This window comes from Elgaria multicarinata, chromosome 2 (assembly GCF_023053635.1).
Source record: "Elgaria multicarinata webbii isolate HBS135686 ecotype San Diego chromosome 2, rElgMul1.1.pri, whole genome shotgun sequence".
NCBI classification, from domain to species: domain Eukaryota; kingdom Metazoa; phylum Chordata; class Lepidosauria; order Squamata; family Anguidae; genus Elgaria; species Elgaria multicarinata.
In genome coordinates, this window is record NC_086172.1 from 142370405 (window position 1) to 142385675 (window position 15271).

General features: G+C 44.2%; 1 protein-coding gene across 2 annotated transcripts in view; it reads left to right on the top strand.

Annotated features, from left to right (window-relative positions):
* NPAS3 (neuronal PAS domain protein 3) overlaps positions 1 to 12949 on the top strand; it is an 839000-nt gene extending 826051 nt beyond the window's left edge. For both annotated transcript variants that reach the window (XM_063117798.1, XM_063117799.1), the window contains exons 12-14: positions 2922 to 3069; positions 10123 to 10238; positions 11446 to 12949. In XM_063117798.1, coding sequence (XP_062973868.1) covers positions 2922 to 3069; positions 10123 to 10238; positions 11446 to 12755 — 1574 coding nt within the window. In that variant the 3' untranslated portion in view covers positions 12756 to 12949. The remainder of the gene's footprint in view (positions 1 to 2921; positions 3070 to 10122; positions 10239 to 11445) is intronic.
* Positions 12950 to 15271: the final 2322 nt, after the last annotated feature.

A 15271-nucleotide genomic window follows, 5' to 3' on the forward strand; every position in this document is an offset into this window, starting at 1 on the left:
ACTTTGGTATGAAGTTTTTCAAGCCAAAATAAAATGTGTACATTAGTATGTCAGCTTGGTTGCCTTTCTATATTTAATTGCATAGGATATACATATCATTCCCCCCACCCCATTAATAAAGTTGGTGACTGCATGTGGATGTGCTGGACTCTAAAACGGGGGAAAGGATAGGGCTGGAGGGGGACCCCTAAAATATCCAGGAAGAACCTGATTTTTTAATTCACTACCAGAAACTGTATTGATGGCCACCAATTTGGATGGCTTTAAAAGGGGTTGGAGGAGGAGAAGGTTATCAATGGATACTAGTCCTGATGGCTATGTGCTACTTCCAGTATCAGAGGCAGTATGCCTATATTTGCTGGGGAACATGTGCACCCGTATCCTGCTTGTGGGCTCATGGTCAACAGCTGGATGGCCACTGTGTGAACAGTCTGCTGGACTAGGCAGACCCTTAGTCTGATGCAGCATGGCTCTTCTTATGTTCTTATAACAAAAAGGCCCAACTCTTTAAGTCCCCAAACTGGACTCAATAGGACTGGTCCAGCCATGAGCAGTGTGAAGCAAGCTTTTTCAGTTGGCATCATGAACGGGGAACAGGGATAGATTAAGGCAGGAAGTCCTTTTAAAGTGTTGGCCCTGTCAAGTAGAGGGGGAAATTTGAGCTCCACTTCAAGTAGCAAAATGTCTTAAGCCACCACTAGGTCCCAAAATGCAACTTGGACAACACTGAGCATGTGCAGACCCAAGCCCTCAGCTGCCCAGTTCTGAAAGTTAGGCTGAAAGGAAGCAAATGTCCTTCTGCTTTCCTGCTTTGAGCCTGGAGACCAAAACGGGAGAGGCTGCTGCCCTCATGCACTCACCCTTTTGAGCTCAGTTATCCACATATACTACGACTGGGAACCTTAAATGAGAATGGCTCCTTTGCAAGTTTAAGAAACCAGGGAAGGAATTGCCTTGGGGTGACGTATCTCTTCAGGGCCAGTCCCCTCCCTCCTGCCTAGCACCCATTGAGGCATGGGCTTTGGGGACTGAGAGGGGCTAGTTCAGCCCTTCCTCCAGCCCTTGTCTGCCTTGAGCTCAGAGGATAAACACGGCTTGCTGTATATCTCCCCTGAGCCTGGGGTGGAGGGGTGGGTGAGAAACAAGAGTGGTTGAAAGCTGCCATTGCAGCCCCTCAGCTTGAGCTAGGCCCTGAGGCACCAGCGGGTCCCGGAGCGGGCCCCTGCAGTCTGCTCTGTTTGGAAGGGAGACTAGGAAGAACCACCACAGCCCTACTGCTAGAGGTGGGACAGTTGAACAGAGGTGCAGCGATGGCAGCTATTCCCAGTCGGAAAACATGGGACGTGCATGGAAAGGGAGAGTGAAAGTTAGAAAAAACTTACCCTTTGCCCTAATCTTCTTCTTCCCCTTTGCAAAAAAGAAGAAGAAAAAGTTCAGCTCCACACTTGTATCCAGATGCTAATATGCATTGAGTTTATATGGTCACCTGAAGGTTTAGATACTACTATTTACAGTTTAGTTGTATATCATATTCTTGATTTGGAGGTACAGATTAATTTTAAAAGTACAGCCCCACTTTCTAGTTGGAAGTTTAACAGGTTTAAATATAATTCCCCCCACAAGTGACTTCTTTTCTTCCTCTACCCCCACCTCTCCCCCCCAAAAAAATCAAAATGTACTTCATGAAACTATTGTATATGAAGTACTTATTAGCCATAATTAAATGGACAATATGAATTTACTACGTCTTTAGGACTCTGGCTTGTTCTGGTTTAGAGCAAGATGATTAATGCAAATACATATTACTTGAGATAACCATTTAGCAGCTAATTTAGCCAAATTTATTACAGCAGTTAGAGGTTTTTCATTTTAGCAGACGGAGACAAGGACATGCCAAAACCGGAGATGTATGTGAATGCACACTGCCCTCTAGTGCGCACGATTTTGCAGGATCAAGAACACAGGCCAGAGAAAGGCAGTGAGAAAAGGAATGATAAGAATAGCAAACGCGTTGACTAAATTTGCGCCAAACACACACTTCCTTTATTATTCCAGGGAGTGATATACGGCTTTTCCTCTTTTCACTGACACAAAAGAACCCAGCCATATAGCCAGTTTTAGCTTGGTGAAATGCTGGTTTGAAACAAATTTTAACATCAGTATGTTTGAGCATTTCTAAGCAGAGTTTCACAGGACGGGTTGTTTTCACTCGCCCTTCCATTTCTGAACCTGTTTCAGACACCGCACAGAGCTCTTGGCTTTAACGTGCTCGATTCCACAACTCCCTTAGGCCACCGTTTCTTCCGCAGACTTTGGTGGATTTATTTTGCTCTGGTATTAAGTAAAGTCTCTGCAGACATTCCCCCTACTGACCATTGGAGATTTGGTTCATCTGAGGACTGTAAATTCTGTTTGACAAGATGAAAAGAAACAGATGTGTAAGTTCAGTAGTTGATATCGCCTGCAATGAAGAGGAATGATCAAAGAACTAGGGTACAGTATCTTCCAAAACCTTTCAAATAGCCAGAATCTCAAAGAGGTTTACCCAGGAGCGATGAATAAATCACATAGAAATTTAACTTTTTTTGTAAAAAAAAAAAAAAAAAAAGAGTTGCGTGCATTGGAAATCACACAGGATTCAGTTCTTCAGGAGCCGCAGAGATTTGTACTCCTTATTGCTCTTCCGCACTTGAGCTGCCAAAAGCAGATTAAAATCGCACTACAAATAGAGGTAAACCCTTCTTGCCAGGGCTCCAGGAAATGGCTGGATTTATTTGTCATTGTAATGATGATTCTTGTTAAATCTGGGACAAAGGCCTTCCATTTTTCTGTACGTGTGTTTTGCTCTCTTTGTAGGGAAGTGTCCCCTGTAAGTGCGATGCTAATGCTGTTCCATATTTCTTTTGTTTCCCTCAATCCAGTGCTGAACAAAGGTCAGTGTGTAACAAAATACTACCGGTGGATGCAGAAGAATGGGGGTTATATTTGGATACAATCTAGTGCCACCATTGCTATCAATGCCAAGAATGCAAACGAGAAGAACATCATCTGGGTGAATTACCTTCTGAGGTACATCTTTCTGTCAGGTCCATTATATGTACTCTTTGTTGTCGGTGCATGAGTCATATCGAATGGGTAATGTAAAAGAAAGAATGTAAGGCATTTAATGAGACCTTGTTCAGAATCAGTGCCTACTAATGGATAAGAGGAAGGTGTTCATGGGATTGCTAGTTTCTGGACAACTCTCAAATTCTGGTGTTGCATTAATTGCATCATTACTGAGCTGTTTTACAGCTCTTTTGGGCTATCAGAGAATTCTGGATTAACACCTAGACTGATATTCCTTTCATATTTTTCACAAATGTCCTAGAAAGATCATCTTCATTCCCTTGCCGCTTTGGAAGTCCTGTTTATTGTAGGCATTGTTAATTGGGGATTTATCTTAAAACTCTCAGAAGACACCTTAAACCATGGCTTTAACCACAGTGAATAAAGCAAAAAGTCTTATTCACCTATATTCTATATTGTCCTGCTCCAGTAGACCAAAATGTGCAGGACCTGCAACAAAATATTGCAGTGTAGAATGGTCCTGTTCGGGATTCCAACTAGCCAGTTTACTGACCTTCTCCTGTAAACTCCCATCTCTTCCTCACCCCCACCCTGTTTTTGGTTTCTCTTTGCCAGCTGATAGTCAACATTCCATTTCCGCTGAGCACAGTTAGTCCCCATCATCCAAATTTTGCAGGGATGTTTTGTCCCCCACACAAATCCCCCACTTTCCTATGTCCTCTATCCTTGCTCACTTTCCAAGCAAGGATAGAGTTCAAATCCAGCTCATGCTCTGAACAGATAAGTTTGCCCCTTCGGGATGCCATGAGGGTGAGGGTGATTCTCTATTTCTCTCTCTTCCCCTGGGCTGTCAACTCGCTGCTTCTTTGAACCATTACCTCAGTTGTGTGATAAAAGTTTCCCTGAGTGAGAGCAGGGATCTCATGGGAAATGATATAATTACTTCTTGTGTCCTCCCCACCCTGAGGCAGAGGTTGGGGGCTTCACCAATTATAGCTGCTTCATCTGCCCAACGTGAGAGGCTGTGGTACTTGAAGCAGGAGGCTCCCCTGTGTGAGAGGGGGAGGAGTGTGGCCACACATCAGGTAGTAGTAGAATTAGCAGTTACTAAGAGAGGGAGATTGTGGGGACGGGGGAAAGCACTTTATCGCTTAGTTGGTAGTAGCCTGATGTCTATCTGTGACCAGTGGCTGGTTACCACAAGTGAGAAATGTGACTGTGTTGTTTGTATGACTGAGTGTGGGTTTGAATGGTAAGTGAGTGCATAGGTGGTGTAGGTAAAGATGTTTTTGGGAAGCCGTGATGCAGGGACACATGGAGGGGGAGCCACTATTCCAGTGATTTGGGGCAGAAGGAGATATGGCAGGAGGAAGGGGTTGCAACATCAGCGTAGAACATGTTTCAGGTGTCTTCACACTGTTCCCCTTCTACCCTCCTCCTCTAGTTCTCATGTACCTGGTAGCTCATCCACTGAGCCCTCCTTCCTTGTGGTGCTGCTCTTTAATGCCAGGTCGGTCCGCAATAAGACCTCTCTTATTCATGATTTAATCCTGGATGAGAGGGCTGACCTGGTGTGCATTACTGAGACTTGGGTGGGTGAGCTGGGTGGGGTTGATCTGACTCAGCTCTGCCCATCTGGGTACTCAGTGCAGCACCAACATAGATTGGAGGGACGGGGTGGGGGGGGTCGCCGTGATTCATAGAACTTCCATCTCTATCACCAGGAAACCACTCCATCTTGGAGCAGGCCTTGAAGGTTTGCATCTGGTGTTGGGCCAGAGAGACAGATTGGGGATGCTGCTGGTATACCGCCCACCCAGCTGCCCGGCATCCTCCCTGACTGAGCTGGCGGAGGCAGTCTCGAGTGTGGTGTTGGAGGAACCCAGGACGGTGGTTCTGGGCGACTTCAACTTTCATACTGAGGCTGTCTCTGGGGCTCCGGCTCGGGACTTTATGGCCTCCATGACAACCATTGGGCTGTCTCAGTTTGTCATTGGCCCAACACATAAAGCAGGGCATACCCTTGATTTGGTTTTTGCTCCAAGCTGTGAGATGGGTAGTCTGAAGATTGGGGGGGTCCAAGTAACCCCATTGTCATGGTCAGACCATTTCTTGGTGAGATTTGAACTCACGGCGTTACTACCCTCCTGCAAGGGTGAGGGACCCATTCGGATGGTCCACCCCAGGAGACTGATGGAATCCAATGGATTTCTGAATGCTCTTGGGGATTTTCCAGTGGAGAGAGCTGGTGATCCAGCTGAGGCCCTAGCCTCACTGTGGAATGGTGAGATGCGGAGGGCCATCGACTTGATCGCACCTGAGTGTCCTCTCCAGTCCTGTAGAGCCCGCTCTGCTCCTTGGTATTCTAAGGAGTTGCGGTCAATGAAACAGGCTGGATGTCGGCTGGAGCGCAAATGGCACAAGACTCGAAGCGAAGATGACCGAGCACACTTTAGAGCGCATAATCGTGCCTATTGCGTGGCAGTGCGGGCAGCAAAGGTGGCTTATTTTGCTGCCTCCATTGCGTCCACGAGTAGCCGTCCAGCGGAGCTCTTCCGGGTGGTCCGGGGGCTGCTAACATCCTCCCCAGCAAATGGGGCCCTGGCTCCGTCAAGGACCTGCTGTGACCTTTTTGCATCACACTTTGAGGACAAGATCGCTTCTCTCCGCAGCGAGCTTGACGTTGTTTTTAGTGCAGCTCCAGTTGAGGTGTCCGATGCCACCATCTGCCCAATTTTATGGGATCAGTTCCAGTTATTGCGGCCTGATGATGTAGACAAGGTGCTTGCAGCAGTGCGGCCGACCACTTGCCCTCTCGATCCCTGTCCCTCCTGGCTTATAAAAGCAAGCCGAGGGGGTCTGACTGGGTGGGTCCAGGGGGTGATAAATGCTTCTCTCCGGGAAGGGGTGGTCCCTGCTGTCCTTAAGGAAGCAGTAGTGCGACCACTCCTGAAGAAGCCCACCCTGGACCCGACGGTATTAGGCAACAACCGCCCAGTTGCTAACACTCCTTTTTTAGGGAAGGTACTTGAGAGGGTTGTGGCGGAGCAACTGCAGGCACTCTTGGAGGATACTGATTATCTAGATCCATTCCAGTCTGGGTTCCGATCTGGTTACGGGACTGAATCAGCCTTGGTCGCCCTGATGGATGACCTTTATCGAGAGAGGGACAGGGGGAATGCAGCCCTGTTAATCCTGCTCGATCTCTCGGCGGCTTTTGATACCATTGACCATGGTATCCTCCTGGATCGAATCTGTGGGATGGGCATCGGAGGCACTGTTTTACAGTGGTTCCGGTCCTACCTATGGGGTCGTTTTCAGAGAGTAGCATTGGGTGACCAGTCCTCGGCCTCCTGGCAATTGAGCTATGGAGTGCCACAGGGCACCATCTTGTCCACAATGTTATTTAACATCTATATGAAGCCGTTGGGAGCGGTCATTAGGGGATTTGGAGCTAAATGCCATCAATATGCTGATGACACGCAGCTCTATCTCCCTGTGACAACTGAATCAGGTGAGGCTATGCAAGTCCTGGACCAGTGCCTAGACTCAGTAATGGGCTGGATGAGGGCCAATAAACTGAGACTAAATCCTGGCAAGACGGAAGCCCTGTGTGTGAGTGGTTCCCGAGTCCGGGAGACAGGCTCATTGCCTGTTCTGGATGGGGTTGCTCTGCCTCTGAAAGAACAGATTCGTAGTTTGGGGGTACTCTTAGACCCATTTCTGTCGTTGGAGGCTCAACTAGCCGCCACGGCTCGGAGTGCCTTTTACCATCTTCGGTTGGTTCGCCAACTACGGCCTCTCCTGGACAGGGATAGCTTGACCACGGTGGTACAGGCATTGGTAACCTCAAGATTGGATTACTGCAATGCGCTCTATGTGGGGCTGCCCTTGAAGCTGCTCCGGAAGCTGGAGCTAGTGCAGAATGCTGCAGCTCGGCTGTTGTCTGGAGCTGCCCCTTTCCAGCATGTAACTCCTCTGCTGAGGGAACTGCACTGGCTGCCTATTCGCTACCGGGCCAGGTTTAAGGTTCTTGTACTTGTGTACAAAGCCCTAAACAACTTGGGACCAGGATACCTGAGAGAGCGCCTTCTCCCTTACCAACCTGCCCGGTCACTGAGGTCATCCGAGGGCCTGCTCCTGGTGGTTCCACCTAGATCCATCCTCCGATTGGAATCCACCAGGGGAAGAGCCTTCAGCGTGGTGGCGCCCCTGCCTGTGGAATTCCCTGCCTCTGGAGGTCAGACAGGCTCAAACCTTGTACTCCTTTCGGCGCCTCCTGAAAACATCTTTATTCCAAGAAGCCTTTCTTTAACATGCAGGCTTGGATTTTTTTTTAACCCCCTTAGGGTTTGTTTTCTCCAGAATTTTTTTCCTACTTCTGCAAACTGCTGGGTTCCCCCTGAGCACGCTGACACTTCCTTCCTGGATGCTGCCATTTTGGCTCCATAACTGTTAATGTGCCCCCCAGAACTTAATTATCAATTGGAGTGATTCGATTATCTATTATCAATTCCCAACATTATTTTCTACTTATTCAAATTTCCATCACACTCTAGTACACAGGCATCAGTATGCCCATGGACACCTTTCTTTGTGCCCACCAAGGCGCACCTGAACAATGTGGGTTAGATCAGTCATACTCAGAGCAGACCCATTGAAATCAATGGGACTTAAATTAATAATGACTAACATAAATCCCATTTATTTCAATGGTCTGCTCTAAGTATAGATCCAGCCCTATGTTTAGGTTGGGTTACGGGGAGTGAGAGGTGTGAACAGGAAGAAATCAATCTGAAGGCTGTATATGTGTTATTAGCAGAGTTAACTCATATCTACTCCTGTTACCATGTGTGTCTATATCCAGCCTTTATTAAAAAGAAGGTCTATAGTTGATATCCATATCGATTATAGGAAACAAGACGGTAAAGCCAAGTATATGATTTTTTTTTTTTACATTTATATTCTACCTTTCTTCCATTGTGGAACTCAAGGTGGCTGCATGGGATTTCCGGGTGGTCTCCTCCAAGCACTGACCAGCCCCAAACCTGCTTAGCAAGGGGATTGCCTCATGTGCCTCCAGACCATGCATTGGGACACCCTGATAAGGGGTAGATGCCTTGCCAAGGCACTTTTGTCCAAAAGTAATTTCATGTGAAGCTTTCCTTAAACACAGCAGAGACTTGCCATTAATGTGACAGCTGGAGGGGTGGGTGGATTACTCAGCAGGAACAAATATTAAGTGTTTGTAAACAGTGGTTTTGCTTTGCTTTCTAGCAATGCAGATATTTGTTTTTATGAAATATCCAAATGAAAGATCTGTCATTGTGGCCATCACTAATTCCTTCAGATGCCTTCAAACATAAGCTTTTGAACAGATTGTAAACTCTAATGCAGGATAAGTGTACTTGGTTTCCCTTTGTCAATATGCTGTATTCCTCTACCCTGACAATGACTTCTAAATAGCAAAAGGTAGAGCTGATTCATACATTACAATTAATCGCTGATAATCTTTGGAACAATATAAGGCAAGAGGAAATGACTCTTGCAGTTTCCCAGATAAACTTCCATGAGTACAGAATTCCATCTTTCCAGCACTCCCTATGCATGGAAATGGATTCTCAGTAGCAACTGGGCTTTCTCTTCATATGATACACTGCTTGTGTGAGTAGATATCTTGTTTGCCCTGTTAAATAAGTGTAACAGTGGCCAAATGAAAACCTCCGAAATGGCATTGGGGTGAGTGTCTATCTTCATGTAGCCAAAACAGCAGTAACTATGCTCAAGAAGGAGGGGGTATTCTAAGGTTCGCAGAAACAGAAAAAAATATTTAGAAAAAATCTAAGGGAACAAAAAAGCTGCAAAGCTCAATAAGGACTGAGCATGCTCAGTGGCCACAGAATGGTGAGTAACTGCTGAAAGTGTGTGTGGTATGGAAAACCATAGGAGACGGGAATAGACTGGATTATGCTGGAAAAGGACATGGCTTCCTGGCTTGGACACTGAACAGGAGTACTGCTCATTGCAATATTTTGCTGCAGGTCCCACTTGTAAAATTCTATTCCCATTCTGATCATACAGGTTTCCATGTGCAGCCCTGTTCAGCAATAACATATGTCACGCATGAACATTGAAAGAGCAGTTTATAACGGCTGCCTTGCCATCTGTGTCTGAACTTTCCTGCCTATGCCTTGTATGCCTACTACGGATTTGCATGTGTGTGTTTTTAAGAACTTCAATGTTGCTCAAAAATATTCAGATGCACATCGAACAATAATTTCCATGAATTCCAATGGTAATGTTACTTAATTCAGACATTTATTTATTTCATTATATCTCACCTCTATTTGATGATGGAACTTATCCATCAAACATAAGGTTGCAAGCAGTCCCTTACCCAGGCACTAGACCTGCTTTACAGAGTTGCAGTATTTTGTGTTCTCAGCCCGTGCTGTAGGAAGAATGCAAGAAGCTCCGTTTGGAAATGCCCTATACATTGTCACAGATTTTAGCTCCTATTTATTCGTTTGTTTTGCTTGCTACTAGCTTGTAATAAATTACAAGCTAGTAGGTGATCAACTTGCCCATTGTGTCTTACACAGAGAAAACTCCATCATGGAGTTTTGCAAAAGAAGAGACGGGATCATCATATGATGCTGAATAGATTTTAAAGAGCAATGAACAATCCAGTCTAAATATGGGAATGGCAGAAAATGCTGTTTATATGTGCATAGCACTGGTTACAGAATAGCGATTTATCCTAAGATGGCAAGTAGAATGTGCTGCTTGAGTAATCACAAATATTCTGGTCCTGATACCTGGGCAGTAGCAGACGTGGGGGAAGGGTATAAATATTTGATGGTAGCATTAAAAGCAGTCTCCATAAAATGTCTGCTATAAAGAACTGGAAGAAGATATGTATGTTTTCATGTTTGCTTTGCTGTGCTCTCTATTTGCATTTTTTGCTCCAGAGATTTGAGAAAAGAAAGCGAGGAAACTATCAAACTCCAAATCATGCATTTGTGTTTATATTTGCCATCTCTTCTTCTTTAGCAACCAAGAATATAAGGACACTCCTATGGATATTGCACAGCTTCCTCATCTGCCAGAGAAAACCTCAGAATCTTCTGAGACTTCCGATTCTGAATCAGACTCAAAGGACAACTCAGGTAACGTAAACATTCTGCTTTTGTGTTCCTTTGCTTCTTATAATGGTGTTTTGTTCTGTTCTGTTCTGTTCTGTTCTGTTCACCTTGTGCCAGCGAAGTTAGGCATTGTATTTATAGCTTAAGTGCATCTTACAATTATCAGGGCTGATACTAGTATATCACAGCCTTCTGGTGGTAGAGTTTTGGTTTTGTTGTTGGGGTTAAGTAACAAAACCTTTGATGGATCTCTTCATTCACTGTGCTGATGCTTCCTTGAAAGAAGGTGACCTCCATATTGTGTGAGCTTGCCCATGTGACAATGACATCAGGCTTTGTTTGTGGCTTTAGAACACTATTTACAGCTCTTTACTCTCAGCGTTTATTTGTTTCTTTTCTGTGTCAACTGTTTCACTTTAGCAGAGTTGGGGGATATTGGGGTTGATTTAGAGCTGAGCCAGAATTTATCAGATAATGTTTTGGTTTTGCGGGGAGAACATTACTGAGACTTTTTTTCAACTGGGTCTTGTTGAGGCATCCTTTGAGGCTGAAAAATTGGAAAGCAGAGATGAGAGGAGGGTAAGCAGAGGGAATTGGCTTGCTTATGCCCCTAACAGCTTAGAGTAAGCATCCTGGAAGTTGTGGGGGGGGATGCAGGCTGTGAGGTTAAAAAAGACTTCCTCCTATTTCAGGAGTAAGCAAAGGAAAAAAAGGACATATTTTCCACTCTCCAGAACATCCCCCATCCCCCACCCAATATATCCATGCCTTTCCTTGCTTACATCCTCCTCCTCTCCCTGGTGCTGCCATTACTGTGAGAGGAAGGCTGGCTCTCCAGAGGCAGAAGAAGGCCTGGAAGAACTGCTGCCCCTGTCCCTATCTGCAACAGCCTCACCATTCCTGTCACAATAGAGTAAAGACCAAATCATAGGGCTTTTATGCATATAATTTATTGATATGGGCTACTCAAAGCATTAGCCGTTGTGACAAAAACTTTCACCCAGTACACTGCCATTCCTGAGCTTGAGAGAGATTAATGATAACCAAATCCCTCTTAGCTTGATACTTCCTAGAATTGTGGTTTTGCGCTTGAAAGGAAATGCACTGTGCCAGATGCTTTTGCCAGAGATATTAGTAGTCATAATATCTCGCTGGCAACTAGGACTCTGAGAGGGCTTTAAATCTTACGCTCTTATTCTTAATGGTGTTTTTCACTTTCCTTTCTGTTCAGAGGACAATGAGAATTCAAAGTCGGATGAGAAAGGAAACCAGTCAGAAAACAGCGAGGACCCCGAGTCAGATAGAAAGAAGTCTGGGAATCAGTCGGATAATGAAATGAACTGTAATGAGGATGCAAACAGTTCCAGCAACCAGGACAGCAGAGACAGTGATGACAGCTTTGAAAATTCTGACTTTGAGAATCAAAAGGCCCCGGAGGATAGTTTTAGCACTCTTGGTTCTATGCAGATTAAGGTGGAGCGCTACGTGGAGAGTGAATCAGACTTGCGGTTGCAGAACTGTGAATCGTTGACCTCGGACAGTGCCAAGGACTCGGACAGTGCAGGAGAAGTAAATGCCCAGTCTTCCAGCAAACATCAGAAAAGGAAGAAGAGGAGGAAAAAGCAGAAAGGAGGCAGCATGACCCGCAGAAGGCTATCAAGCACCTCAAGCCCAAATGGACTTGACTCAGCGTTGGTGGATCAGCCCCAGCTGCTCTCGTCACCAAACAGTGCCTCAGTGCTCAAAATCAAAACAGAGATCTCAGAACCTATCAATTTTGATAACGATAGCAGTATTTGGAATTACCCACCCAACCGCGAAATCTCAAGGAACGAATCGCCCTACAGTATGACCAAGCCCCCGACCTCAGAGCACTTCCCCTCCCCACAAGCCAGCAGTAGTTTACATGTCTCCATTCCAGACTCTGTTCTCACCCCACCAGGGACTGAAAATACTGCCAGCCGCAAATCTCAGTTCAGCACCTCATCCAACTCCGCCTTGGCTCCCGTGTCCTCCGACCCTTTGTCACCACCTCTGTCAGCATCTCCGCGGGACAAGCATCCGGGCGGCCCCAGCACTTCCAATTCTTTGTTGTACACTGGGGATCTGGAAGCCCTCCAGAGGTTGCAAGCAGGCAATGTGGTCCTTCCTTTGGTTCACAGGGTAACTGGAACCCTTGCTGCCACCAGCACGGCTGCTCAGAGGGTCTATACCACTGGCACTATTCGGTATGCTCCAGCTGAAGTTACTTTAGCCATGCAAGGCAATCTCCTCCCCAACACCCACGCTGTTAACTTTGTGGACGTTAACAGCCCAAGCTTCGGCCTAGATCCTAAAACACCGATGGAAATGCTCTACCACCACGTTCACCGACTCAATATGTCAGGACCGTTTGGAAGTGCTGTGAGCGCGGCCAGTCTGACCCAAATGCCTGCAGGGAATGTGTTCACAACTGCCGAAGGACTCTTCTCCACTCTTCCATTTCCTGTGTACAGCAACGGCATTCATGCCGCACAGACACTGGAGCGGAAGGAGGATTGAAATATGACCACATACTGTGTTCAGTGTTAAACTCTGAGGCATAGACTATATTTTAATTTAGACCTTTAATTCTAGCACTTTGAATTTGAGCAGGTCAGCTTATTCTCTCAATATGATGGTCCCCATTACATTCCCTTTCTCTTTAACTTGACTTATTCTTTAATGTCAAAGATAATTTTTTTATATATTTTTTTGCCTTCAGAGAGCTGAAGTACCAGTGGCCTGCCATTTTGTCTTCTTCCAAGATGTGTATTTTTTTCCTTTGCATCTTTATTAAGATGCCCTTAATATGTGTATGCCTCTGCCATAGAATACTCAGTGTTGTGGTAAAGAGATTTTAAAAGTGACAACCATTGGGTTTACTTCGAAATGATCTTGATATGATCAAGATTATAAGAAACAAGCATAAAACAATGTGCCCTGTTTGACTAAGTCAAATGAAAAGGGTTTTTTTGTTCCTAATTCCTTTAAAAAATAGGGGATAGTATTTTAGAATTTTATGCAGAGTTTAATTCACTTTTTATGGTTAAGATTTTCTTACTTGCACATACAATAATTTGGGTTCTTACAAAGTTAATTTTTGGCCTGTGCTTAGAATATTAAGAAGATGGACTAAATGTTAATTACAGAAACGTTAACTTAATTTCTAAAACCATGGTGCTATCATTTATTAATCTGTAATGTCTTCACACAATATGCAGCTTGTGGGCTGGTTTTTTGAAAGGAATGTCTTCTGTACTAGTCTATAGTCAGGTGCTGCAGTCTCCTTGGTTAGTTAAGACAAAAGCCCTCATTAACATTTGCTGCAGGACTTAATTTTTTTACCTCCAAACTAACAAACATAGCCTCATATTAAATTTTAATGGATCTGGAAGCCTTTTTTTTTCTTTTTTCTTTTTGGTGAATGTGCTTAAAAAGAACAAGAAAACTCAGTTAAATTGATGTGAGGATCCGTTGGTTTAGGTGTATTTCTCTTTATTTTATTTTTCTCAGTGTAACTGAGGCTAATTTTTACAACTTCCAAATAACACTTCAGAGTAAGGAAATATATATATAAATATATATTTAACATGTTTTTATTTTTTCATTTAATGTTATAGAGGGAAGGTTGTATTTTTATTTTTATTTTTTGCTCATTGATTGGTCTTTTGTAAACCCCCTCCTCCTTCTAGTGTTGAAGCCAATATGTTTTAACAAATGGGTTAATAAGCTTGAAATAGATAACTGCAACTAAAAACTGCACATTAAGTAAAAACAAAAGAAAAGAAATCTCCTATTTTGTCTTTGTTGCCAGAAATCAATGTAGTGTCAAACACTCCAAATGACTGTCAAGTATAAATTCTTCTTCCACTCCATCTTTGGCAGCTGTTTGTTAAGGCATCTAATAACAGATGTGAGAACTGTAATGTGTACAATGTGTAAGTGTCCTTGGCTGTCAGTCCCATTGCAGTTTCAATGTGTGTTACTATATGCAGTATATACTAAGCTAATGTAGTTGTTTTGTCCTTTGTCTTCTCTGTGCTTTATCTCTAGTCTGGAGTGGTAAAGTCCCATTCCTACAGTCCTAGTGAACCAGTGATACTTGGGGGTTAGTGGTTTTTGTGTGGTGGCCTTCCTCTGTAATGTCACCTTATGCTGCTTCCACTGTCTGTATACCTTTTCATTTCTGCTGTTGCTTTGCTGTTGTGTATTCTCAGATCTCTCTCTCTCTCTCTCTCTCTCTTTCTCTTTCTCTCTCTTTCTCTTTCTCTCTCCCACTCTGTCCCTGTCCCCTCACCTTTTCTTCCCTCTTTCTTCCTCTTTCTCTCTTTTTTCCATTCTCAGAGATAAAATACTCTTAACTAGCTCAAGGTTAATGGAGCCATTTTTCCCCACAGAGGAATTCTGGGTATGTCTTACTCTTATATTGTGCATTACACAATGCACTAAAGAGTGATACTCGGATATATTAAACAAAGTGATGCCATATAGCCTCAGTTGTTAACATTTCCAGAGTCCCTTGTGCTCTAACTGTAAGTAGAGGGTGCATTTCTTTGGTTTTCTCCCAAGTAGGTTAATGGAGTAATACATAGAGAGCGATTTCAAGTGAAATAGAAAATTCTTTCAAAGGTCAAACAATGTGGTTAAAAAGGGAAGCTGAGCTGAGGATTGTCATATATATATATCTATATATTTTTGCATATATGTGCAATGTTAATGTATTTTAGCTCAGTTGTTCTCTACATTTTGGATAACACACTGTGTTGAACCAATTCCTAGTACAGTTGGTTTAGAATCTGAGAGGTAGGTCTGAGAAAGAGTGGAATGGAATAATGTCCCCAAAGGACATTGGTTGTTGCAAATTTTGATAATGAGCTTTTAAAAGGTTAGATTTAAAGGATTTTTAAGTAGATTTCAAGGCCAAGGGAAGCTGATTTGGGTTTACCTTTGGAAGCTCTACTCTAGCTATTGAACAATCAAAGGAGTGCACCTATCAGCTACAAAGAACAGCTAGACGGCTGTTGTTGTTTTATTTT